Source organism: Vulpes lagopus, chromosome 4 (genome assembly GCF_018345385.1).
Source record: "Vulpes lagopus strain Blue_001 chromosome 4, ASM1834538v1, whole genome shotgun sequence".
Lineage (NCBI taxonomy): Eukaryota > Metazoa > Chordata > Mammalia > Carnivora > Canidae > Vulpes > Vulpes lagopus.
The window spans coordinates 14,148,831-14,176,478 of record NC_054827.1 but is presented as its reverse complement, the minus strand read 5'-3'; the positions used below and the strand labels follow the sequence as shown (position 1 = coordinate 14,176,478).

Sequence of the window (27,648 nt, the reverse complement as noted above, 5' to 3'; positions counted from 1 at the left end):
TAAACTACTGGGACTACATCAAAATAAAAAGCTTCTGCACAGCAAAAGAAATCATCAACAAAACTAAAAGGCAATCTACAGAATGGAGGAAGGTATTTACAAATGACATATCTGATAAAGGGTTAGTATTTAAAATATATAAAGAGCTTATATAACTCAACACCCAAAAAACAAATGATGCAACTAAAAATGGGCAGAAGACTTGAAAAGACATTTCTCCAAAGAAGACATCCAGATGGCCAACAAACACATGAAAAGACGCTTATCATCACTTATCATCAGGGAAATGCAAATCAAAACTACAATGAGACATCACCTCACATCTGTCAGATTGGCTAAAATAAAAAATACAAGAAACAACAGGTGTTGGTGAGGACGTGGGGAAAAAAGCAATCTTTCTGCACTGTTGTTGGGAATGTTAACTGTGGAAACATTTTGGAAGTTCCTCAAGAAGTTAAAAACAGAATCACCTTAGAATCCAGCAGTTGCACTATTGGATACTTTAAGAACACTAATTCAAAGGGGTACATGCACCCCAATGTTTATAGCAGCCATTACTTAAGAGAGTCAAAATATGAAGGTAGTCCAACTGTCTATCGACTGATGAATGGATAAAGGAATATGTGTGTGTGTGTGCGCGCACACACACACACACACACACACACACACACGTGTGTAATGGAATATTATTCAGCCATAAAAAAGAATGAAATTTTACCATTTGCAAGGACGTGGATAGTGCTAGAGAGTGTTACGCTAAGTAAAGTCAGAGAAAGACAAATACGTATGATTTCACTCCTATGTGGAATTTAAGAAACAAAATGAGCAATGGGAAGAAACAAAAAAGGAGAGAGAGACCAAAACACAGGCTCTTAATTATACAGAACTAAGGGCTACCACAAGGAAGGCAGGTGTAGGGATGTGTTAAATAGATGATGAGCACCCAGTGATGTGTAGAATCACTGAATCAGTATATTGTAGACCTGAAACCAACACTGTATGTTAACTAACTGGAATTAAAACTTAAAAAAACCCTGACTTTACAGAAGAGGTCAGACACTTAGTGCCATCGGTTTTCACACCCCTTATATTTTCATTTCCTCTTCTCCCTTTATTTTTTCTATTATTTTTCTTAAATTCTTCCTTCCATCTTTCCATTTTGGGGGCCATTTAAGAAGTAGGTTACCACTGTGCAAAAGCAATACAGATTTTGTGTTTCCATATCCAGATGAAAGCAAAGCCAAATAGCAAGGCAATACATGCAGGTAAAATAGTTCAGGCTTTGGAGCTGGACATACCTAGGTTGGAATCGTGGCTCCAATATTCTGAGCCTCAGTTTCTTCTTCTATAGATTGGTGACAGTACCACCTACTTTATGGGTTATTGTGAGACTTGTCATAGCTGTTGTCAATGACAACAGACAATAAAAACACATCAGAAGAGTCTGAATCAAGATTTTGGCAAAGAAAGAAAAGACAAAGTGTTCCTGGGTGGCTCAGTGGTTGAGCTTCTGCCTTCCACTCAAGTCCTGATCCTGGGGTCCTGGGATTGAGCCCTGCATCTGGCTCCCCACAGGGAGCCTGCCTCTGTGTCTCTCATGAGTAAACAAATAAAATACAAGGAAGGAAGGAAAGGAAGGAAGGAAGGAAGGAAGGAAGGAAGGAAGGGAGGGAGGGAGGGAAAGACAGGCAAGAAGAAAGAAAAGACAATGACAGGTGCTAAAAATCAGGATAGTTAAAAAGTCACTTACTAGAAGATTAAACATGGATTAAAGGACTGGACCAGTAGGCATCAACTGGTGTTAAGACGGAGACTACAAAGGGGCTGAGAAAATTTCTGTTGATAATGAATATGATTACTATCTTGATTACGGTGATGATGGTTTCATGAGTCAAACTATCAAATCGTATACTTTATATATGTGCAGTGTATTATAGGTCATTATGCCTTAATAAAGCTGATTAAGAAACAATAAGCCTTGACAATGGAACTGCAGATAAATGACATACATGATCTTTATACGAAAGGCCCACTGCCAGGAGAACACATATTGGAGTAATTTTTCTATTTATAGATTGCTAGATGTGATTTACTAATATTCTGTTAAGGAAATTTTTGTTTAGGTTCATGATGAATATTGGTGAGTATTTTTCACTTTTCTAAATGGTTTTCTCTGGTTTAGTATCAGAGTTATGCTTGTTTCCTATGAGGAGTTGAAGAGTACCCTTCTCTTCCATTTTTTGAAATAATATGGTTAAGACTGATCTTATCCTTGTCTTGAATATTTAATAGATTTCACCAGTGAAATAATCTGAGCCTAAAGGTTTCTTTGTGGGAAGGTTTTAAACGATAAATTCATTTTCTTTAATACCTCTAAGGCTACTCAGATTTTCTATTTCTTTTTGAGTCAGTTCTGGTAATTTGTATTTCCAAAGGAATTTCTCTATTTTATTTATATTGTGAAATTTATTGGCTTCAAATTGTTCACAATACTTCTTTATTCTCCTTTTAATGTAGAGGATCTACAATGATGCCCTTTCTCATTCCTAACAATGGTAACTGTGCCTTCTCTCTTCTTTTCATCAGTCTAACTAGAGTGTATAATCAATCTTTTCCAAGAACTATCTTTTGCTTTCATTGATTTTTCTCTACTGTTTTTCTGTTCTCTACTCCACTGATTTGTTATATTATTTCTGCCTTTCTAGTTATTTCAGTTTTCATTTGTAGGTTCTTAAGGAGGAAGATCACTGATTTTAGACCTTTCTTTTTTTAAAAAAAATATGCATTAAAAGTCCTTACTAGTATGTGTTGTCTGGATCTGGCTTCTGCTATTCTGAACAACTCACACCTACAGAAACTGGACCTTGGGCACAATGACCTGCGGGATGATGGAGTAAAAATTCTATGTGAGGCTTTGAGACATCCAAACTGCAATATTCAGAGGCTTGGATTGGAATACTGTGGTTTGACCTCCCTGTGCTGTCAGGATCTCTCATCTACTCTTAGAAGCAACCAAAACCTGACAAAAATAAACCTGAAACAGAATACTTTAGGGTATGAAGGAATGATGAAGTTATGTGAAGTCTTGAAGTCTCCTGAATGTAAACTGAAAGTTCTGGGGGTGTGCAAAGAAGCATTTGATGAGGAAGCTCAGAAGCTGCTGGAAGCTGTGCGAATTAGCAATCCACACCTCATCATTAAGCGCGATTATAATGATGATGATGAAGATGGTTCCTGGTGGCGGTGTCCCTGATTTGAAGAACCTGATGTTCTTTTTAAAAGTAAAATGAAGGCCTCAGAGTGACTAGGCTTGGGCCTCTTAGCTTTAGGTGCTTTATGCCCAGACTGTTTAAGGTCTGTTAGATGTAGATGAGTCACTTCTCTGTAACATATCTGTTATACTTCACATGGGAGTTGAAAGGCTATAAAATAAAATGAAAAGCATAGAGCTCTGTGAAAGGTAAAAAAAAAAAAAAAAAAAGTGTCTCCTTCTAGGGAATCTGGGTGGCTCAGTCAGTTAAGCATTTGCCTTCATCTCAGGTCATGATCCCTGGGTCCTGGGATCGAGCCCCACATGAGGCTCTCCACTCAGTGGGGAGTCTCCTTCTCCCTATCCTCTGTCTTTCCCCCCCTTTCCCCTGCTCGTGCTAGCTCTCTTTCATGCTCTCTCTCAAAGTAAATCTTTAAAAAAAAAAAAAAAGTGTTTCCTTCTAAGTACTGCTTTAACTGTAATCCCACAAAAATTAATGTGTATTTTCATTTTCAGCCCATTCAAACTAGTTTCTAATTTCTTATAATTTCTTGACTCAAGCCTTATTTAGATATGTTGCTTAACTTTGAAATATTTGAGAATTTTCCAGATCTTTTTATTATTGCTTTCCAATTCCATGTGGTCAGAGAATATAATATGTGTTTAAACCTTTTAAATTGGTTGGAATTTGTTTTATTGCCCAGAAATATACTCTTTCTTGGCGAATGTTCAATGTACACTTGAGAAGAATGTGTATTCTGTTGGTGCTAGGTGGAACTGTCTACAAATGTCCATTAGTTCCCATTGGTTGTTACTGTTGTTCATGTCTTCTGTATCCTGCTTTATTTCTTCTATCAATTACTGAGAGAAAGGTATTAACATTTCCAATTTTAAGTGTGGATCTTTTTTTTTCTCCTTTCAGTTCTGTCAGTTTTTGCTTCATTTATTTTAGTTATTTATTTATTTTGAGAGAGAGAGAGAGAGAGAGCGCAAGCGAGAGCACAGTGAGCGGGAGGTGGTTAAGGAGGGGGATGCAGGGAGAGGGAGAGAGAGAGAGAGAATCTTAAGCAGGCTCCACACCCAGCATGGAGCTCCATCTCATGACCCTGAGATCATGACCTGAGCTAAAATCAAGAGTCAGTTGCTTAACCAACTGAGCTACCCAGGCACTCTGCTTCACGTATCTTAAAGGTCTCCTTGATCACATACATATTTAGGATTATCATGCCTTCTTCATGAACTGACCCCTTTATCATAATGAAATGGTTTTCATCCCTGGTTACATTCCTTGTTCTGGTGTCTATTTCACCTAATGTTAATATTAACTACTTTAGATTTCTTTGCTTTGTGTTTACATAGCATGCCTTTTCCCCTCCTTTCACTTTCAACCAATCTGTGCCATCATATAGTTTCTTATAGAGAACACATAATTATTTCTTTTTATTTATTTATTCAATCTCTTTCTTTGAATCAGGGGGATTCAACTAATTTTGAAGACTAGGTTCTGAAGTAAAATTTGTTGGTGACTCCTCTGGATCAAATATGATTAGGCTACAGCAAAACTACCCATTTATGGCCCCAAACTAACCAAAGTCTTACCTTTAGTCTAGCAAACCACCATAGACATTAGAAATCTGTAGTATTATCTGAGGCTTTTGGCCTGAAGCCTAACGGAAATGATTTTACTCTGAGGTTAAACTGTTGGAACAGCAATGGGTTGCTCCTTTCCTAAATATCTGGAGAAACAAGTTGAAATGGAGCAAAAACCAGATTAAGGCTACTTCTAGTAAATACTGCCAGATAACATACTGAAATCACACTGAGTTCTAAAATTATCTTCTTTTATGTTTCCTAAGATTTTCTTCTACCATAATATCTAAAACCACATCATCTTTTGACTAGGCAATAAGCCATCGGGTGTGTCTTCCAGGTATTTATCTCCCATCTCTACTGGTCACTTACTTTATTCTTATTTTATACTTACATGGGACTCTTTCAGAGCAAAGACTCCTCTTATTCCTTTTGTATTCTAGTACCTTGCACCGTAATTGAGAGATTATGGACCTTCGTTAAATGTTGACTGAATGAATGAATACATGGGACACAAGAAGAGAACTTTTTCTATGACAAATGTGGCTGAAAAGCTATTTAAGAGTCCAGAGGCTGAGAAGAAAGAGGAAGGAGGACAATATACAGCCTGCAAAATCCATTCTCCACCATTCACCAAAAGGTAAAATGTTCACTTTGGACCACAAAGTTAAAATTGCAGATCTAATAGCAAAATAAACAGATCTCCAGTGGCAAGGGGACCCCTCTATAAAACAAGAGCTACTCGGGGCAGCATTTGAGCCACTTGTACAAGATGTTTGCAGAAGAACAACTCTGGCTAGTGTTAAGAGTTGGTCCAAGGTCAAGCATAAACTATGCTGAAGAGGCTCTCATGGAGACTGGGCCACAAACAAGAAAATAGATCAAAGTTCATCACCAGAATGAGGAGGAAGGGAAAAGTCACAGGCATCTGAAGTCAAACCAGGAACTGAATGAGAAAACATCAAGAAACTAAACATCCAAATAGGTAAGGTTAGGGGCTGTAGCCAGAGTCAAATTATACTCTTGGTAGCCTCGTTGTAAGTAAATGCCATCTTACAAAAGAGCAGTTTGGAAACTGCCTTGAAGTCCTGTTCCCAAGTGGTACAAACAAGCTCCTCAGGGAGTGCTGCTGCTGTTTCCCTCAGTCTTCGCATTCACTGGGTCTTGGAAGACACACTTGAATCCTTGAGAATAAGAGCAGGTACTGAGGTAGGGCTAGGACACTTCCCTAAGCTCCCTGATTTCAGGACCCAGTATCAGAGAGTCCAAAGTTTTGTTGTAAAAACAGGCGCTGACATATTATGGCTTCGTAAGAAAGCACTCAGATTGTGAAGCAACTAGATCTCGGTTTTTATCTAGTTTTGCCTCTTCCCACCTGCCTTAGGTAATTTACTAACACCAACTCTGTTTCTTCACCTTAAAATGGAAATATCAAGAAATTCAAATTTCATTGAATTGTGGTGAGAGCTAAGTAAAATAACTTAAAAGTTGGTAACACCAACTCTTGTTTCTTCACCTTAAAATGGAAATATCAAGAAATTCAAATTTCATTTAATTGTGGTGAGAGCTAAGTAAAATACCTTACAGGATACCTTCTATTCCATAGGTGGTTTGTTCTATTCAACTTGTAGTGTATAACTCGACTGGGCCCTTGTAAACTAAGTGTGTGCCTCAGGGTGTGTGGGATGGGAAAATACACACGGGCACATACATGTACACGTACATATACCCTGTGCTGATCCATCCTACCTATTACCATTCACAGAAGTCAGGGATACCAAGTAATACAGCTCTTTGACCCATGAAAGCAAACATGAGGGTCTCTGTTCTGGAATATATGTCTTATGTTAAATACCAAAAAGTTAAAAGACGGATGGGAGATTACGTGAGCGTTTATAATGAACATGAAATGGTCAAAACAAGAAACCACAAAGTTCTACCTTCTGGCTTGGAGGCCCTTCTCCCTCATCCAAGGCCCCGTCCTCTTGCTGGTCATAGGCAGGGCCTCCCAGGATTCGGATTCTCTTCTCACACTGCTTCTTTGCCACAGTCAGTTGGTTAATGTACCTTTTCATATTCCTGGCCCTTAGGAGATCAGCTTTCATTGCAGCAGTTTCTTTACCTTGAGTGGGATGGATGGACAGGACCCAGTCAGAGGACAAGGTACAAAAAGGGGAACGTAACAACTCTGAATGAGACTGTCTAATGTGGTGCATTCTGAACAGTGGGTACTAAAGAAGAGAATTCACGCTAAACACACTTCTCAAACAGAAGTACCATTAATTTCTAAAAAACCACTAAAAAATCCTACTCAGGTGTAAAACATTTTAAAAAACCTCCTCTGCACACATATACTCACAATCGATGTGCATATGTATATGTGTACTTAAATATCTTCGTATGTACACGTCATGTATGCAGAGGCATTCCTAAGCATGCAGTGAGTTCTCACTGTGTGTCAGGCATGCGCTAGGCATTTGGACTCAAGACCAATTGTTAAATCTCATGGGACTTAAAGTCTAGCATGGGAGAAATCCAAAGATAGTATTAGCAATTATGAACATAATACAGGCTATAATGAAAATGTACAGGTACCCTTGAGCAGCCTTGACCAGTGTTTCTGACCCAGGTTTCCCTGAGCAAATTACACTCGAACAAAATGAAGGAGGAGTGGGATGTGACACACAGAGAGAGCAACAAGTATGAAAGTGAAAGCCTGGAGGCAGGAAGGAGAGAGCTTAGGAGGGCCTGGAAGAGCCAGGGCAGCAGATGTACTGGGGGAGCTAGTGATCCAAAGTGGATGAGGAGAAGGTAGGAGCCAGAAGACACAAAGCTGTTTTAGTCCATTGGGTCTTTAGCTCAATAGCACTAAGAAGCTTCTAATGGGTTTTAAGAAGCAGCATGTCATAAATGGATTTGTGGTTTGGTTTTGTTTTTACTTGAGAGAGAGAGAGAGAGAGAGAGAGAGAGAGAGAGAGAGAACACAAACCAGGGGGAGCGGCAGACGGAGGAAGAGGGAGAAGCTACCTCCCCCCTCAGCAAGGAGCCCTACGTGGGGCTCGATCCCAGGACCCCGGGATCATGACCTGAGCTGAAGGCAGACATTTAACTGAGCCACCCAGGCACCCCTGAATTTGTATTTTTAAAAATTATACAGGAAGGATAAAATAAGCAATTGGAAAGCAGAAGACTGCAAGTAAAGAAACCTGTTGAAGAGGACTGCGGTAACTGAGGAGGCAGATGGTGGCCTAAACCAGCTCCGTGGCAATGGCAGGAAAGAAGACTGGAAGGATCTGAGAGTAACTTATAAAGAGAACCAACAGGACCCTGTGACTGACCAGACAGGGGAGAAGATAGATGGCTGAGGAATATAAAGAAAACAGAAGTATCCAAGATGCTCTCAAGTTTCTGCCATGAGCAGCCATGGAGGTGGCGGGGCCAATTATAAACCAGGGAACATTATTACAGAAGCAGGTTTATGAAAGATCTCGAGTTCAACTGTGGACAATATAGTAAATGATATTTGCCAAAGGTGGTCCCAGGATCTCCCGGTTCAACTGCTCTTGTTGTCAATGTCACTTTTGACAATCTTCCCCTGAGAAGTAGGGTATGTGTTTTTTGTTTTTTTTTTTAAATCCAGGTGAGTTTGTAATAATGGAGGAAGTGATGCCATGACTTCTAAAGCCAAATCGTAAAAGGCCACAGACTTGGAGCCCTGAGCCACCTGGTAAGTCTCTACTAGCCACGAGGCCTCCATGCTTTAAGGAGGCCTAAGCAATCACTGGAGAGATCTACACAGAAAGTACTCCCAGACCACAGACCTGACTGGGACCTCAGTCCACATTCAGCACCAACTTGGCACCATGTGCAAACACCACCTTGAAGGTGAAGCGTCCAGCCACAGTCAAGCAGAGAAGAGTCATTCTTGTCTGCTCAAACTGCCAATTTGTGTGCAAAAGAAAGGACTGTTTAAGACAGTTTTTTAGGGTGGTTTGTTACACAGCAAAAAAACAGGCAAACTGAGTTGGAGGGCATTTCCCTGAGCAGAGATACAAGGTGTGGAGTTGAGAAGTGTTGAGCACTTGATGGTAACTCAAGTCACAGGAGTAGCTGAGACAACCCAGGAAGAGATAAAATGGTCCCAGTACAAAATCTAAATAAATCCCACATTTAATGGTGAGAAAGAAGAGAAGCTGGCAAAGGAGACAGTGAAGGAGAGGTAGAAGGTGAATGTGAGAGTATAGTTTACAGAGAAGCCAAAGAAAGAATTTCAGCAACACCATATCGTGTGTTCTACTGTACAACCTAACTGGTCACCAGCTTTCACATTTGCCTCCCCTTTGGTTTTTGTCAGTGTGGCAGCCAAAGTTAACCCATTAACACATCGACCCAATCACATCATTCCTTTGCTTAAAACTCTCCCCAATACCCCCATTTCACTCATGGCAAACTGCAAGGCTCTTTTAAGGAGCCAGAAGGCCCTACATACTCCCGCTTCATCTCCTCCGACTCTCCACAGTAGCCACATGGGTTTCCTTATGGGCTCTTTCTTTTTTTTTTTAAATAACAGCTTTACTGAGATACTCTTCACAGACCATACAATTCTCCTTAAAGTGGGAAATCCTCTATGGAAAGCAGAAGAGCAAGCTCACTTCAGAAACAGTAATATTGTTTTAGGCAATGTCCAGGGCCTAGGTGACCACCCAATAAATATGAATATACCTATGCAGGTAGATCACACCTTCTGGGGGTGAGTCAGAATGTGCTCAGCTTAGGTAAGAACTACCCATAATGAAAGAAGGGGCCCCTCAAGGTGGAGCCTAAACAATGTTTTATAGAACTCAACCACTTCCCTAGGATGATCCTTACCTAGCTCATGTTCCACTTAGTCAACTTGTATAAATGCCTTAAAACAGCATCTAGGCAGGCTCAACAGAGTAACTGAAAAAACTTAGGTGAGCACCACAAAACACTATCTTTCAAAAGCGTTTTTTTCTGGTACTTAGCACAGAGGGTAACAGGTAGACTTCAGGCTAACAGACAGACAGCCATGTTCCAGGGGGTCAGTCAGATGTTAGAGGATGACTTTTCTCTATGTGTGCTGAAGAGATGCTTCCATTTGACCTCGATAATAGTTTCCAACTTGTCCTATCCTTGGCTGATAGGCCCTGACCAAAGAGCTCATTAACTCCATGTTAATAATAATAATGATGATGATAATCTCAAGAGGAAAAATAGTATTTCAGAGTCCCCTTCGAGGGAAGGTAAAGGTAAATCTGCCCCCAAATTAGTCTTTCACAAACTGGGGTGCTTTGTGTGTGTACCTAAAGAAATACATGCTTGTAACGGCTAATTTTTCAGGGGAAAAAAAAGTTTCATTTTTAAAACATAGCTTTAAAATCTAAATTTTATGCATATTTAAAATACTCTCAATTTGGGGAACAAAAGAATTGCCTTTTTATAGAATAAATCTAGGTAATAGTTTTTTTTTTCTTTCTAGGTAATAGTTTTAATGTGGGGTTAAAAATAAAGAGATACATATAGGAAGAAATTGACACACATTGATCAACAACCAAATTCTTCTCTCAAGAAAGAGTAAAAGCCTTTTCTAAAAGCACAAAAACTAGAAGCAAATTCTAAAAAGAAGGAAGAAAGAGAATAAACCTTCATCTAAAACCCAGCTGCAGGGCCGAGAAGAATATTCTCGTGTTCCACTTGGATGTCGTCGCCTGCTCACGTGAATACGTTCTATTTGTTAAAGGGCAATACAATGCCATTGTCTGATCACAAAGCTTGTTGCTAACGAACTCAACAGCAGCTTGTTGCTTAGGCAATTCTGTTTATTTTTGTCTCAGAAAACTAATACCATGTTCAGTGCTAAGTGACTAACATGGAACTCATGCAGCCTATGTCCTGTTGTGCCAAAATCCTTCCAAATCTGGCAGTGCAGATGAATATGCTTTGTGACCTAAAAACCCATTCAGTCAGGAAATATTCATGCCAAGAGAAGTATGGGCAACTGGGTACATGACAACACATGGTGGCCCAGCTCAGGCCAGACTCGAATGGCTGTTTCTAGGCAGAGCGTTAGGTAACAGTGTGTGTTGTTCACAAACTGGGGTGAACTGGTTAATCACACAAACGGTCTGACCTAGCTATAAAAAACGAAGGCCAAGAAGATAAACAGTGCTAGGTGAAACACTGGATGGCAGTGGCTCTTGAAACTGGTGCCAAGATGAACACACAAAGTGATAGAATATTCTAAAGCAATTAATTACAAATATTTACTGTTCTTCCTTCTGGATAGTCCACATTCTACTGAGATCGGAACAAAAGAAAATGGGTTCACTGGGTTCCTCTGCTGAAAAAAGAAATTCGGATTAGACTCTGGGTGAACGCTTTTGACTATAAAGTCATTACAGTAGACCCAGGGACAACATCATGGCACTGCTTTTTGCTTTAAAACTTCTGCCCATGATACAGTTCTCCCCCAAGCAAGTGAGGTGTCTTGCAGCAAAATACAAACGCCAGGGAGAAGTGTTGGGTACTACTTCTAATGAGGCAAATGAGGGTGAAGTTATTTACAGTGTAAACTAAGGACTCCAGAAATAGCACAAGTGGTTAACATGCCACCACTTTCTTTTTCAGGTCCTAGAAAATGCCACCAACAGAGTATTTTTTCTTCTCTCATAGCACATTACCAAATCCCAAGACATCCCCTAACAGCAGCACTCTCGGCAGGCTGATTGGGGGAGTCAATAGATAACAGAGCAGGGATTCTCATCCTCAGCACTACTGACATTTTGGGCTGGATACATTTTTCTTGTAGGGGCTTGTCCTGGGTATGGGGATGCTGAGCAGCGCTCCTGGCCTCTACCACTAGATGCCAGTAGCATCCCTTCCCCCAGATGGGACAACCAATAAGGTTTCTGGACTTCCTCAAACACCCTGGCACCCTAGGGGAGCAAAACTGTGCCCTGCACTCCCACCCCACAAACTCTGTGATAGTTAAGGAGATGGGCTGCACACGTGCCCCCTTCCCCTGACTCCCCAACATGTGGCTTTCCTCCATAGAATGCAAAGGCCTTCTCTTGCCCCCGCCCAGCCCACAAGGTATGGAATTAAAGGAGTTTCTCATTGGAGAACGTTGGGCCTTCACAGCGACAGACTAACAATCCTTTGAATCTTTCTTGTGCGTGCAAATAGAAGTTTTAATAAACCCCCCTTGAGAGGAGGGTTCAAGGAATGGGGTATGTATTTACCTAGGGAGTGGTCAAGTTTCAAAATGAGAAATGGTGCTTGACTTCTCAACGTGAAACTGACAGCAATTCCCATTATCACACATTTCTTCAAAATTATTTGAAGATCACCTCAAAAGTTGCCCAGGAATTAAAAAATATGTATATTTATTTATCTTGTTTTTCAACTGGAGGCCAGTATGTTCTTTCATCAAAAAGGAAAAATGGAATTTTCTTACCACATCAAACACCTGAATTTCAGAGTCTAAAGTGTCACTCCACTTTAGTAGAAAGCATACTTGAGGAATAAGCAGAAATCACAGCAGGAGTTAATGGCGGAAGCACTCATGTTACAATGGAGAAGACTACAGATATCTTGTAGTTTGACCTTGCTTAGCCTGGTCAGGTATGCTTATGGCACACTTTTTCTTCCTTCCTTTAAATGTCTCAAGTACTGAAACTTTTAGCACTTCCTCTGGTTTAAGGCCCTCCAACATGCTTGCAATATATTTTTTTTCTTGCAATATATTTTTAAAGTAATAATGTCATATCAACTAAATCCACACAATAAATTACCAGGAGACTCCTGCTCCCAAACTGGAACCATGAGCTGAACAGGCATGAGACACACTTAGAACGTAGATCTGGCCCAATAATTTGTAAATTTTGAACAAGAGTTTCTCATAACATCTACCCACGTGAATGAGCAGTGCAGTGCAAAGAGATCAAGACTAAAAATCAGACCTGGGTTCAAATTCTAGATCTGTGTGTGATTGACTAGTTCTAGTTACAACAGGCATATTACTTAACATCTCTGGACTAGACCGTCATTTCTGTAAGTGCAAGTGTTTGTTAGAATGCATGATGATTAAAGTTTTCTTGGGGTACTGGGGTGGGAGGAAGACTGGCTATGTTAAGCACTTATACAGAGAATAGTGGAAGTGCCTTGAGCCTTTAGTCCCTTCAAGGCAGAGGACAGATGGGGACCAGGGAGCCAGGTAGGATGTCAGAGAAGAGCTAGCAGGTGCCAGAAGCTGCAGTCCTCACAGCAGGAGGGCTGGGCAGAGAGAAACCCTAGAAAGGCCCCTGTGGTCATGGGCTGGAGTGCCTTCTAAGTTTAAGTGATTCATAAATTAGGAACTGTTTGTATCAGTTTATAGCAATGCTGGAAACTCAGATCACATCAAAGCACAAGGAAGGACTCTGAGAAGCCCACTAGAGTCTATAGATTAGCTCCCTTCTTTCAGGCAGGGACAACTTTACCAGATCAGACAAAGAAGCTACATATTATCTTTACTAAAATAATTCCTAATGGAAATCATTATGGTTCTTATCAGCAACTGTGTCCATATACATATGTAATATTTTCTGAAATTCTTCTTCACTTCTACTTGATATATTCAACTCCAAAGCTGCTTACTTATACTCTAAAGAAGATGCACAACTTGACCAAAGCTTCCCCATCAATACTATGAGCATGTTACTCCCCAGGGTGTACTATTTATACTTTGCAGTTTCTAGCAGATTCAAATCAACATCATGTCCTTTGTAGTCAGCTGAATAAATGTTTCTCTTGAATCACCTTAACTATTCTTAATAACATTTCAGGATTCAGAACAGAAAGGAAGGTTTTAAAAAGGAAGCTAAAATACTGGACTTATTCCCACCAAACCGCAGGGACAATTTAGCCTATGTCCCAGTAATACTTAGAATTCCTATGAATTCTTGGCCAGTGTCTTAGTTCACTCCGATGCCTATTACCACAGACTGGGTGGCTATAAACAACAGAAATTCGTTTCTCATAGTCCTGGGGACTGGAAATTCAAGATTAGGGTGCCAGCATGATCAGGTTCTGGTGAAAGCCCTCTTCCATGGTGCAGATGGCCACCTTTTTGCCATGTCTACATGCTAGATGCAGGTAGGGATCTCTCTGGAGCCTCTTTGATAAAAGCACTAGTCCCATTCATGAGAGCTCCACTCTCATGACTTAAGTACCTTCCAAAGGCCTCACCTCTCAATACCATCCTGTTTAGGTGTTATGATTTCAATGTAAGAATTTCGGGAGACATGAATGTTCAGACCATAGCAGTCAGCTTATTTCAATAGACTATGGCTCAACTACTCTGGCTGTTCGAATTGTAAATATAAAGCAAAGGAGGTGGCTACTAAAATACAAACACTAATACATTAATGGCTCTTCACTATATATAATAGTAGCTCTCAAAGTGTGGTTCCTGGATGAGTAGCATCAGCATTGCCGGGGAACCTGTAAGTAATGCAAACTCTTAGGGGGCCCACTCCAGATCTACAGAATCAGAAACTTTGGGGCAGGGTCCAGGAATCTGCATTGTAACAAGCCCTCCAGGTGATCATGATGCACACTATAGTTTGAAAACCTCCGCTCTACAGAATTAAATCCAAAGTTCTTAGGATAGCTTATAAGTCTCTGTAGTACCAGCCCTGTCTTCCTATCAAACTTTATCTTTTCATTACATGCCAGGCACCAGCAGAGTGTCTCACCTGACAGCTATACACAGGAGGCCATTCCACAGCTATCTTCTTTGTGGACATGTGGTACCATCTATCCATATCCATCTGATAAGCCCAGAAGGAAATGAGGGCCATTCAATCTTTCCAACTCAACGCTGCTACTCTTAAGAAAAAGTCTTTCTTGATCTCTGTTCTGGGTAGAGGTGACTGCCCCACACATCTGTTCCACTACTAAATCATAAACATGCAACTCTCACTACATTTTCAAACTATATTAGAATTTGGTATGTGTATCTCCCTGTCTCCTTGTTAGACTATGATCTCCTTAAGGTCAGAGACAGGTTTTTGTTTTTGTTTTTGTTTTCACTGTACAGCTATACCTAACATATAATGGCACTCAAAAAAGTGTTGAATGACTACTTCTGGTGATTAAGACTTCCTCCAGAGTATTTTATCCTCTACTGATATGAGGGGTCCTAAAAACTCAAGAACTTTCTCAGCCACTCAGAATCAGGGGAAGTGAGTGGGGTTGTGATAAAAGAAGAGACATTTGAAATGAAATATAAAGATAAGTAGGAATTACCTAGACAGAGTGAGATTGAGAGTAGGTTAGCATTCTAAGAAGCAGCAGCAAAATGGGCAAGGAATATGAGGCAGGATGAATCACAGTGAGTTGAGGAAAAAGAAATATTAGTGTGGAAAAAAGGAGTAGAATGGCAAGAGACGAAGCTGAAGACAGAAACAGGGGCCAGAGTAAGCAGGACCTTGTAGGTTTCATGTCTAAGAACAATGGGAAGACAATGAAGGGTTTTAAGCATGGAGACAACATGATGACATCTGCACATCTGTATTTTTTAATCACTGTGACTTCAGTATGAAAAATATAGGGGCAGGAGTAGACTGAACTCCTTCAGTGAAGGAGCTATACCATAGTTCAAGAGACTGGTAGTAGGAGATGGTCATGTAGAGAAAGAGAACGAGTTGAGATGTATTTAGGAGGTCAATCAGTGTGACAATAATGGACTAAATATAGTACATGATGTAGAAGGAATGAACAGAAATGACTCCTAGTTTACGACATTTGAATGGATGGTGATCCTATTCAACAGGATAAGAAACAGAGTGTGATCAGTTATGTGGTACTATGATTTGGACATTTTCACTTGGAGGTCCCTTCATGATATTCAAATAAAAATACTGAGTAAGGGCAGCCCAGGTGGCTCAGTGGTTTAGTGCCTGCCTTAGGCCCGGGGTGTGATCCTGGGGTCCCGGGATCGAGTCCCACATCGGGCTCCCTGCATGGAGCCTGCTTCTCCCTTTGCCTGTGTCTGTGCCTCTCTGTGTCTCTCATGAGTAAAGAAAATATTAAACACACACACACACACACACACACACACACACACACACACAACACTAAGTAAGCAGCAGTAAATAAAAAGTAGAGCATAGAGATTCTATAGATAAAAATTTGGAGACTTATCAGCATACAGATAAGGGGAAGAGAAAACTAGCCAGGGAAAGGACAGAGGCAGCGCTACCTAAAAAATACCTTCCATGGTGATGGAAATGTTCATTCTGTGCTATCCAATATGGAGGGAACATATGGTTGCTGAACAACTGAAATGTGGCTGGTATGACTGAAGAACTCACTTTTAAATTTCTATTTACCTTTAATTAATTTAAATTTAAATAGCCATATATGATTAATAGCTCTTATATTGGATCACATAGGTATGAGAAAGTTAGAAACAAAATCTGAGGAACTCCATCATTGAAAGGCTGAACAGAAAAGAATAAGCAAGCAGAAAAACAAACACGAATGAGCCAGAATATTAGCCAGGATAGTCAACAATGTCAAGTAAACAGAATGGTCAAAGAAGACGAAGAATGAAAAAAAGTTCACTGAAATTAGTTAGATGAATTTGACTAAACCTTCCAAATTTCATGACCAACAGCAGCTGAGGCTATCAGTGGTTAAAATTCAGGTCTTAATCAATATATTTGGCCAAGAGGAATGATAAAATAAGGTCAGAGGCAAGAAAATTTTGAGAACTAAACCTTCTAAGACTAATTGTTTCAAACTGTTTAGTATTTATAAGTTTTCTCTAAGACCTTTTCCCCTAATTATACCTAATTTTCTTACTCGTAAGACAAGGAGACGAGTTTGATAATGTGATTTTTTTTCTAGGACTATATTTCCTCTAGAATCATATCGGCAATTAAACCACTTTAGTTCTAATCATAGGAAACAAACTGAGGGTTGTTGGAGGGGAGAGGTGTGGGGGAGATGGGTTAAGTGGGCGATGGGCATTAAGGAAGTTATGTGATGTAATGAGCACTGGGTGTTACATACAACTGATGAATCACTGAACTCTACCTCTGAAAATAATAATATACTTTATATTAATTGAATTTTAAAAATTAAAAAAAAATTTTTAAATTTCTTTAATTTAAAAAATTGAATTTAAACTTTTTAAAAAGGAAAAAAATAAACCACTGAAATTCTGTAAAGATGTCAAAAATTATCTGATATCTTATTTCTTGAAAAGATAAAAATCTCACCCCCAAAAAGCCATCAAAAATCAAATTAAAATTTCTACCTTGTTAGGAAGAGTAATTTGTTCCCTCATTTATGATACATTAATCTACAGTGAATCTAAAACACATGTAGAGTTTTATGGGGATTTGCTACAGTTTGCTGAAGCCTCAATAAGCCTTATTTTAACCTTTCCTGAATATCCCCAGGCCCTCCTCTGTCATCCTGAGTTAACTGGTTGTTCTCTAAGGTCTCAGAGGGCACACAATTAGGTAATTTCTCCCAACCTGTTATATACTTTTTTTTCTTAAATCTCCCAACCTGTTATATACATTTTTTCTTAAATCTACTATTTTCACGATTGTATAACATTTCTTAGTTGTCAATGACTTTGACTGAAAAAGACTTGGGGCACCTGGTGGCTCAGTTGGTTAAGCAGCCACCTCTTGATTTCAACTCAGGTCATAGATCTTGGAATCCTGGGATCAATCTCTGAGTCAGGCCTCATGGTCAATAGAGAGTCTGCTTCAGGATTCTCTCTCTCCCTCTGCCCCCTCTCTCTCTCTCAAATAAATAAATTTTTAAAAAGGGGACAGTGCACCTGGGTGGCAAGTCGATTGGGTGTCTGACTCTTGGTTTTGGCTCAGGTCATGATCTCAGGATCATGAGATGGAGCCCTGTGTCGGGCTCCATGCTCAGCGTGACATCTGCTTGAGATTCTTGCTCCCTCTGCCCCTCCCAACTCATGCTCTCTCTCTCTAAAATAAGTAAATCTTAAAAAAAAAAAAACTACTTGCCAGAAACATCTTTATATGTAACAACAAAACTATATTTATAGTACATATATATCACTACATTCATAAATAAAGTCCCCATCTCTAGGTTGAATCCTAAAATATTCTGAGGATCTTCCATCTGTTCATTCTTTTTAAAAACTTCTTCAGTTTCCCACTCACAAAAATAATGTGGAAATAAAGAGAAGCAGTGCTGGAAATGAAAGTGCTTATAATCGCACAACACAACTTGGTAGGTAGCACTGCTACATGGTCACTCTGAGATAAATGAGCACAGCCTGATTTTCTAGGTTTAAGGAAACCAATGCAGACAGGTGGGGCTTGTAGCAAGACTATTTAACATAAAGAGACTTTTCCCTGATTCTTTGCCTAAAAAGAGTATTTTCACTAGATCACACTATCCCTAAAATTCAGAGATCTCTAAAAACAACTCAACATTTGTGTTTGGGGGAGCCTTTAGTGATAAAAACTTAACTTTCCTTGATGACTTTTATAGGGAGAAAAATAAACACACACATTTGTTTGAAAAAATCCATTTGAGGAAGGATATAGTAGCTATCTAGAACTAATTTTTAAAGTCAACTTTTATTTGCCAGCCACACATCAAAACCCCAAATCTCACAAATAACTACTTCTGTAAGACTCAATATATGCTACTGAATATTCAATTAAAAGAAAAAGTAAGGACAATCGGGAATGCTAAATTTGATCTTCCTCTTTTATAAAAAAGTATGAGCACTTAAATTTAACAACCTAATTATTTAAAATGGAAGCCACCTACAGTGAGACAGCAGATGATATTATGAGTAGAAGAAGTCACTTCAGACTGGTATACATTGTTCTCCAATAATGGAGAACATAGCATCAGTTCAGCAAATATACATGACTTGGAGACAGCATAAATAGAAGATTATTATCTCCACACTCTAACATGCAAATATTTCTCTGCAGGGTTGCATTCTTTCTCCACAGCATGAATCCTGGTTTAGAAATGTCAAACGGGTACTTTTTATTTTTTTATTTACTTAAAATCAATTAATTAACATATCATTAGCTTCAGTGGTAGAGGTCAAGGACTCATTCCTTGCATTTAACACCCAGTGCTCACATGCCCTCCTTTAATGCCAATCACCCAGTTACCCCGTTTCCCCACTCTCCCCTCCAGTGACCCTCAATTTGTTCCCTAGAGTTAAGAGTCACATGGTTTGTCTCCCTCTCTGGTTTCTTCTTATTTTACTTTTTTTCCCTTCCCCTATGTTCATCTGTTTTGTTTCTTAAATTCCACATATGAGTGAAATCATGATATTAGTCTTTCTCTCACTGATGCTAAGTGAAGTCAACCAAACAGGCACTTTTCTATCCTCCTGTCCTGCAAATCTAGAACATCCAAGACCAGTCCACTATACACATTCCCTCTTTCTTGTCTTCACTGAGAAACCCTGAATGACCATCTGAGAGCACTCAATCTAAAGACGGAAACAATGAAGTCCTAGAGGAATAGAAGGATGTGTTGAAGTTTCATCAGGAAGCTAGCAACAGAAGCTCACTTGAACAAGGTCTCTTAACTGCTGCCCTAGTACTGTTTCTCCTCTACCTCTGACATCTCACCAACCTGAGGCAATGGGACGGTATAGAAACAGCTGCAGAGTAAAGTTAGATCTCCAACTTCTCCAGATAGCTGTTTCCTCGTGTGTAAAGTCAGCAGGTTGTACTAGCATGATAATGTCCCATCATCTGATTCTTCCTCATATCCAATCAGTCACCACGTAGGCTATTGTTCCTTCATAATGTTCCTTACCAATCCTATCCCTGTACTGCAATTATCTGGGTCCCAAACTGGAATACCTCATTCCCAGACATTGCATCACCCTCCTCGTCGGAATATTCCAAAAATACTTTTTAAAGATTTCATAAATAGGGGCTCCTGGGTGGCTCAGTAGGTTGAGCATCTGGCTCTTGGTTTTGGCTCGATCATGATCTTGAGGTCGTGGGATTGAGGCCCAAGTCAGGCTCAGAGCTCAGTATGGAGTCTGCTTGAAATTCTCTATCTCTCTTTCTTTCTCTCTCTGCTCCTTCCCCTGCCTGGGCGCATGCTCTCTCTCTCTCAAAATAAATAAATAAAATCTTTAAAAAAATATTTCATATATAATCAACTTTCATTTTTCATTTCAACTTTCATTTGTGCATTATATGGTTTCTCTAATCATGCTAGGGCTATATGTCCAGTGGCACAAACACTGAAATGTTTTATTATAAAAATACCAACATAAATAGACTTGAATCATTAACCATGTCGTTTACCATAACCTGAATAAAATTAGGAAGAAAATGTTTAATTATATAATAAAAAATTAATTTTTTAAGATTTAGAAAATGTAATAATTCAAGTAACTTATAAAAATATTGAGCACTCTTTTTTAGTAGAATTAGCCCATAAAAATATAATGTAAATATTCTACCAAAACACTCTAGGGATATACAGAATGTAAACTGAAAAATTAATTATAAAAATCTTTGTTTTGGTCACACTGACTTCCCCACATTTATATGCTACATGCGGGTACATAAGTGTAAAAGTTTGCTTTGTGAAGCAATATCAAAGTTGGTTCTCCCCACTAAGTTCTCCGGTATACATTCTGTCCTCTGAGACCAACGTGAAATGTCCCTCGTATGGAGATCACTTCTCCCAAACTCAGCCTATAAAGTTGTCTCAGGCTAGTTTTGCATACACAAGAAGCAGAGTCCTAGACTTTGAGAAACGAAGAGATTCTCTGGCTTAACGTGAAACCAGATAAACCATAACTATCCAATTAGAACTTAGAATAAACTTAAACAGAAATACATCTGATCAAGATAGAAATGAAAACCTCCAAAATCATTCTATGAGGCCAGCATTACTTTGATCCCAAAACCAGACAAAGACCCCAACAAAAAGAATTACAGACCTATATTCCTGATGAACATGGATGTCAAAATATTCATCAAGATGCTACTAGCCAAGAGGATCCAACAGTATATTAAAAAAATTATTCACCACAACTAAGTGGGATTTATCCCTGGGATGCAAGGGTGGTTCAACATTCATAAATCAATTAATATGATAGATCACATTAATAAGAGACAAGGACCATATGATCCTCTCAATTGATATACAGAAAGCATTTGACAAAATACAGCATCCTTTCTTAATTAAAACTCTCAAAGTGCAGGGACAGAGGGAACATACCTCAATATCACAAAAGCCATCTACGAAAAGCCCACAGTGAGTATCATTCTCAATGGTGAAAAACTGAGACAGCCTTTCCCCTAAGGTCAGGAACACGAAAGGGATGCCCACTCTCACCACTGTTGTTCAACACAGTACTAGAAATCCTACCCTCAGCCATCAGAGAACAAAAAGAACAAGTTGGCAAAAAAGAAGTCAAACTCTCACTCTTCACAGATGACATGTGGAGAACCCAAAGACTCCATTCCAAAATTGCTAGAACTCATACAGCAATTCAGCAATGTGACAGGATATAAAGTCAATGCACAGAAATAAGTTGCATTTCTATACACTAACAATGAGACTAAAGAAAGAGAATTTAAGGAATCGATCCCATTTGCAATTGCACCAAAACTTCTAAGATACCTAGGAATAAACCTAACCAAAGAGGGAAAAGATCTGTACTCAGAAAACAGTGGAATACTCATAAAAGAAACTGTAGGAACACACAAAGAAATGGAAAAATATTTCATGTTCATGGATTGGAAGAACAAATATTGTGAAAATGTCTATGCTACCTAGAGCAATTTATACATTCAGTGCAATCCCTATCAAAATACCATGGACTTTCTTCGCAGAATTGGAACAAGTAATCCTAAGATTTCTATGGAACCAGAAAAGACCCCAAATAGCCAAAGATACGTTGAAAAAGAAAACCAATGCTAGAGGCATCACAAAACCTGAGGTCAAGCTCTATTATTACAAAGCTGTGATCATCTAGACAGTATGGTACTAGCACAGAAACAGACACACAGATAAATGGAACAAAATAGAAAATCCAGAAATGAACTCTCAACTCTATAGTCAACTAATCTTCAACAAAGCAGGAAAGAATATCCAATAGAAAAAAAAAAAACAATCTCTTCAATAAATGGGTGTTGGGAAAATTGGACAGCCACACACAGAAGAATGAAACTGGACCACCTCTCTTAGACCATACACAAAGATAAATTCAAAATGGATGAAAGATCTAAATGTGAGACAGGAATCCATCAAAACCCTAGGGGAGAACATAGGCAACAACCTTTTTGAACTTGGCCACAGCAGCTTCCTGAAAGACATGTCTATAAAGGCAAAGGAAACAAAAGCAAAAATGAACTACCGGGACTTCATCAAGATAAAAAAGCTTCTGCACAGCAAAGGAAACAGTCAACAAAACTAAAAGGCAACCCACAGAATGGGAGAAGATATTTGCAAATGGCATGTCAGATAAAGGGCTAGTATCCAAGATCTATAAACAACTCATCAAACTCAACACCCAAAAAACAACAATCAAGTCAAGAAATAGGCAGAAGACATGAAAAGACGTTTCTCCAAAGAAAACATACAAATGGCCACCAGACACATGAAAAAATGCTCCACATCATTTGTCATCAGGGAAATACAAATCAAAACCTCAATGAGATACACTTTCACTGGTGAGAATGGCTAAAATTAACAAAATAAGAAACAACAAATATTGGTGAGAATGTGGAGAAAGAGGAACCCTCTTACACTGTGGGTAGGAATGCAAGCTGGTGCAGCCACTCTGGAAAAGTGTGTGTGGACGTTCCTCAAGAAGTTAAAAACAGAGCTACCCTATGACCCAGCAATTGCACTACTAGGTATATTTACCCCAAATGTAATGACAGGACACCTGCACCCCAATGTTCATAGCAGCAATGTCCACAATAGCCAAACTGTGGAGGGAGCCACAATGTCCTTCAACAGATGAATGGATAAAGATGTGGTATACATATAAAATGGAATAGTACTCAGCCATCAGAAAGGATGAATATCTACCATTTATATCAATGTGGATGGAATTTAAGGGTACTATGCTGAGTGAAATAAGTCCATCAAAGAAATACAATTATCATATGGTTTCACTCATATGTGCAATATAAGAAATAGTGCAGAGGAGTACGGGGAAGGGAGGGAACTGAGTGGGGAAAAAATTAGAAAGAAAACCATGAGAGACTCCTAACTCTGGGAAAAAAAAACAAACAGGTGCAGAAGGGGAAGTGAGTGAGGGGGGGGTAACTTAAGGAGGGCATGTATATGATGAGCACTGGGTATTAAATTATATGTTAGCAAATTGAATTTAAATTAAAAAAGAAAGAACTATATTTGATCAAAGTGCTCTCATAAAATAAGACTTTATGTGGTGCCTGGGTGGCTCAGTGGGTAAGCATCTGCATTCAGCTCAGGTCATGATCCCAGGGTCCTGGGATCGAGCTCCACATTGGTCTCCCAGCTCAGCCGGGAGCCTTCTCTCTCTGTTGCTCCCCCTGGCTTGTGCTTGCTCTCTCCCTCTCCCTCTCCGCTTCTCTCTCTCTCTTGTGCATGCACTCTCTCTGAAGTAAATAAATAAATCTCTAAAAAAACCTTTTAATTAAAAAATAAATAAAATGGGGCCATTAGTGTGGACCCTCATCCAATATGACTGGTGTCCTTGCAAGAACAGGAGATTTAGATAAAGACCTGGGCCAAGGGAAGACAATATGAAGACATAGAGAGAAGGCCAACTATAAGCCAAGGAAAGAGGCTGAAACAGACCCCTCCCTCACAGTCCTCAGGAGGGACCAACCCTGCCAACATCTTGGACACCTTGATCTCAGACTTCCAGGCTCCAGAATTGTGTGAAAATAAAGTTCTATTGTCTAAGCCATTTAGTCTGTGCTACTTTGTTATCACAGCCCTAGTGAACTAATACACCACAAATAAGGAAAGGGATCTCTGACTAAACTCACATAACAAGGAAGAACACTGAGGAAAGATAATGGTGGCAACTAGAATTCTCTAATATCCTCTTTAAAATATATCTAAAATGAAGCATCTTCTCTGCAGGAAGAGTAAGAAAAAAGGAGAGAAACAGAGCCCACAGCCTTGCAGGAATCAATAAGATCACACCTCCTTTGCTCAAAAGCCTCTGAAGTTACTTCCTTCCTTATGCTGACTAAAAGCCAAAGTCCCAGCTGTACCAGTAAGGCCCTTCAGAATGGGGTCCTGTGCCACCTCTGATCTCCCCCATTTCACCCCTTTCCAGCCACACAGGGAACTCAAGCAAACTCCGCATGCTTCTGTCCTGGAGTTTTACACCTGTCCTTCCACGAACACCCTCAAGCCCCTAGGTCTTTGCTCCCAGGTCACCACGTAGGTGAGGTCTTCTCCAATGGCCCTATCTGAATGCAAATCTTCCTCCCCCTCCAGTGAACCAGCTGTCCCTTCCATACACCTCATATCTCACAGCTTTGTTTTTCTTCAGGGTACATAACACCATCTAAAATGTTTATTTGATTTGCTCTTTGTCTGATTGCCTCCCAATCTCATTTAGGGGCTTGATGAATGCAGAGATTTTGTTTTATCCAGTCCTGTATCATCATCACCTCATCAGTGTTGAGTGACCATTTTTTTAATGAACAAATTTGTACAATCTTCCATACTGGGCAGAGATTAAGAATTAGTGTCTCTCCCTAGTCTGTACCTTCACCTCCTTTATACCCAGCTCCTACCTCAATCAATGATTCAGACACAAGGAATAGTCCCCAGGCCAACCTTCCTCTTGCCTTTGCATCATTTAGAAATCTGGGAATACATTTTGAGGCTCTAGCCCAACTCTTCCTTTTTTTTTAACACTCTGACGGGACTTGAATGGGCCTGGAGATTTTCATGGAAAGGCTAGTCTACAGGGTAGGGGGTGTTTACTGCCTCTCAGCTATGAAGCAAGACCTGCAATCTAGACTATGATATGGCCTTCAACTTCATATATGAGAGGGGAATATATATGCTAGCCCCAGGCCAACTATGAGGGTGTTGAGAGCAGCTTCACACCTTCATTATTCCTCATTATCATGCCTGGTTAAAAGTCTTAATTTAAGAGTAACAGATGGGGGTGCCTGGGTGGCTCAGTTGGTTAAGTATCTGCCTTTGGCTCAGGTTGTGATCCCAGGATCCTGGGATCAAGCCTTCTGTTGGGCTCCCTGCTCAGTGGGGAGCCTGCTTCTCCTCCCTGCCACTCTACGTGTGCATGTGCATGCTCTCTCTGTCAATTATTTTTTTCTGTCAATTAAATAAATAAAATCTTTTACAAAAAATGAAGGAAACAAATGGGGGGGAATAGAACTTTTTTTTTTTAAATGTAGAAGGAGGAAAGAAGTTATTCACAACACAAATCTTAATTAAAGGGAAAGGTTAAGAAGATTATGAAACATCGATTCAATTGGAGACCTTTATCAAGATGTTTCAAGTTAGAAATATTAATGAATATTACAATTAAATTTTAATGAGGAAAAAAACTGTAAAATCATGCTTACTTTAAAAACAGCAGCACTATGTACCCAATGATTTCAGTCTTTGAAAAATTATGACTACAGATGAATAAACTTTAAAGAAACACAGAAACACAAAGGTTTTTGTTAGCATGAACTTATGTTTACTTTCTCTAAGGCTGCTGTTATACTATTAGTTTAATAAAATGAAAATATTTAAATATAAGCCAGAAGAATGCTCATACTTGCTAACACACTGACTGAGGACAGACTCAGAATCTCTAGAACGTATGTGAAGAAAACAAATCGGTTCTTACCTTTGTGCCTCTTCAGCTGGGGAAAACTGCTAATTGTAGTTGCTTGGATTATTTCTACTACAATTTGATACCTGATATTGAAAGAGAGAGAAGAAAAGATGGAATAGTTAGAAAATACTATTTTCAGTGATACCTTTTAGATTGCATATTGTACTAATCAAATAAAACACAGGAACTATAAATCCTGCCCAAGTATTATTAAAGCCATCTATCATGGATTAAGTACCTCCAACAGGCCAGGTGCTGTGCCATGGGCTGAGGCCTTCATGTAAAACCATGAACTCACCCCCACTCTGTCCCTGTACCAGAAGTATCACCACCTGCCCCCTCTCTGAAGACAGAAAACTTGAAGGTTACACTCAACTCTTCCTCCTCTTTCACCACCCCCACCACCACCACCCTCCTCTCCCTGCATGATAACTGCAGCCTGTTGATTCTACCTTCTAAATCTGGACTGTCTGGAAGAGTGACCTTGAGCCACATGTAGCTACCTAAAATTTTAGATCCTCAGGTGTACTACCCACATTTGAAGTGCTCAGTGGCCAGATGCACTTCACAGACCATACTGACCAGTGCAAACAGAACACTTTCATCCTTACAGAAAGTTCTGTTGGATGGTTCTGTCCATCCACAGAAAGAGTTAAGAACCACTGGAGTAGAGCTTTTTTTGCAACGGGTTTGCTGCCAGAACACAGGTGTGAAAACCACTGCTAAATCTATACCAAAATGGGAAAGGAAAAGACTCAATCAACATGGTCATCGCTGAACATGCAGGTTCAGGCTGGTCTCCCACTACTGGTCATCTGATCTACAATGTGGTGGGATCGACAAAAGAACTATTGAGAGATTTGAGAAGAAGGCAACTGAGATGGGAAAGGGCTCTTTCCAGGATGCCTGGGTCTGGCTAAACTGAAAGCTGAACATGAATGTGGTATCACCACTGATATCTCCCTGTGAAAATTCAAGACCAGCAAGTATGTGACCATCATTGATGCCCCCAGGACACACAGACTTTATCAAAAACATGATTCCAGACATGTCTCAGGTTGACTGTGCTGTCCTGATTGTTGCTGCTGGTATTGGTGAATTTGAGGCAGGTATCTCCAAGAATGGGCAGACCTGTGAGCATGCCCTTCTGGCTTACACACTGGGTGAAAACAACTAACTTTTGGTGTTAGCCAAATGGAGTCCACTGAGCCACCCTACAGCCAGAAGAGATATGAGGAAATCATTAAGGAAGTCAGCACCTACATTAAGAAAGCTGGCTACAACCCCAACACAGTACCATTTGTGCCAATTTCTAGTTGGAATGGTGACAACATGCTGGAGCCAAGTGCTGACATGTCTTGGTTCAAGGGATGGAAAGTCACCTGTAAAGATGAAACTGTAGTGGAACCACACTGCTTGAAGCTCTGGATTGCATCCTGCCACCATCTTGTCCAAATAATAAGCCCATATGTCTGCCTCTCCAGGACATCTACAAAATTGGTGTTATTGGTTACCATCCCTGTGGGCAGAGTCAAGACTGGTGTTCTTAAATGCGGCATGGTGGTCACCCTGCTCCAGTCAATGTTACAACTGAAGTGAAGTCTGTTGAAGTGCACCATGAAGCTTTGAGTGAGGTCCTTCCTGGGGACAATGTGGACTTCCATGTCAAGAACGTATCTGTCAAAGATGTTCATTGTGGCAACATGGCAGGTGACAGCAAAAATGACCTATCAATGGAATCAGCTGCCTTCACAGCTCAGGTGATTATCCTGAATCAGTGCTGGATATGCACCTGTGCTGGATTGTCATCCAGCTCACGTTGCTTCCAAGTCTGCTGAGCTGAAGGAGCAGATAGGTCATTGTTCTGGATAAAAGCTGGAAGATGGTCCCAAGTTCTTGAAATCTGGTGATGCTGCTGTTGATATGGTTC

At 39.9% G+C, this 27,648-nt stretch overlaps 1 protein-coding gene across 1 annotated transcript in view; it reads right to left on the bottom strand.

The window, feature by feature from the left end:
* Window positions 1–27,648, bottom strand: part of SNX25 (sorting nexin 25) — a 131,895-nt gene that overhangs the window by 37,617 nt on the left and 66,630 nt on the right. The window contains exons 6-7 of the mRNA XM_041753079.1: window positions 25,731–25,801; window positions 6,781–6,962 (exon numbers count right to left, since the gene is read on the bottom strand). Coding sequence (XP_041609013.1) covers window positions 6,781–6,962; window positions 25,731–25,801 — 253 coding nt within the window. The remainder of the gene's footprint in view (window positions 1–6,780; window positions 6,963–25,730; window positions 25,802–27,648) is intronic.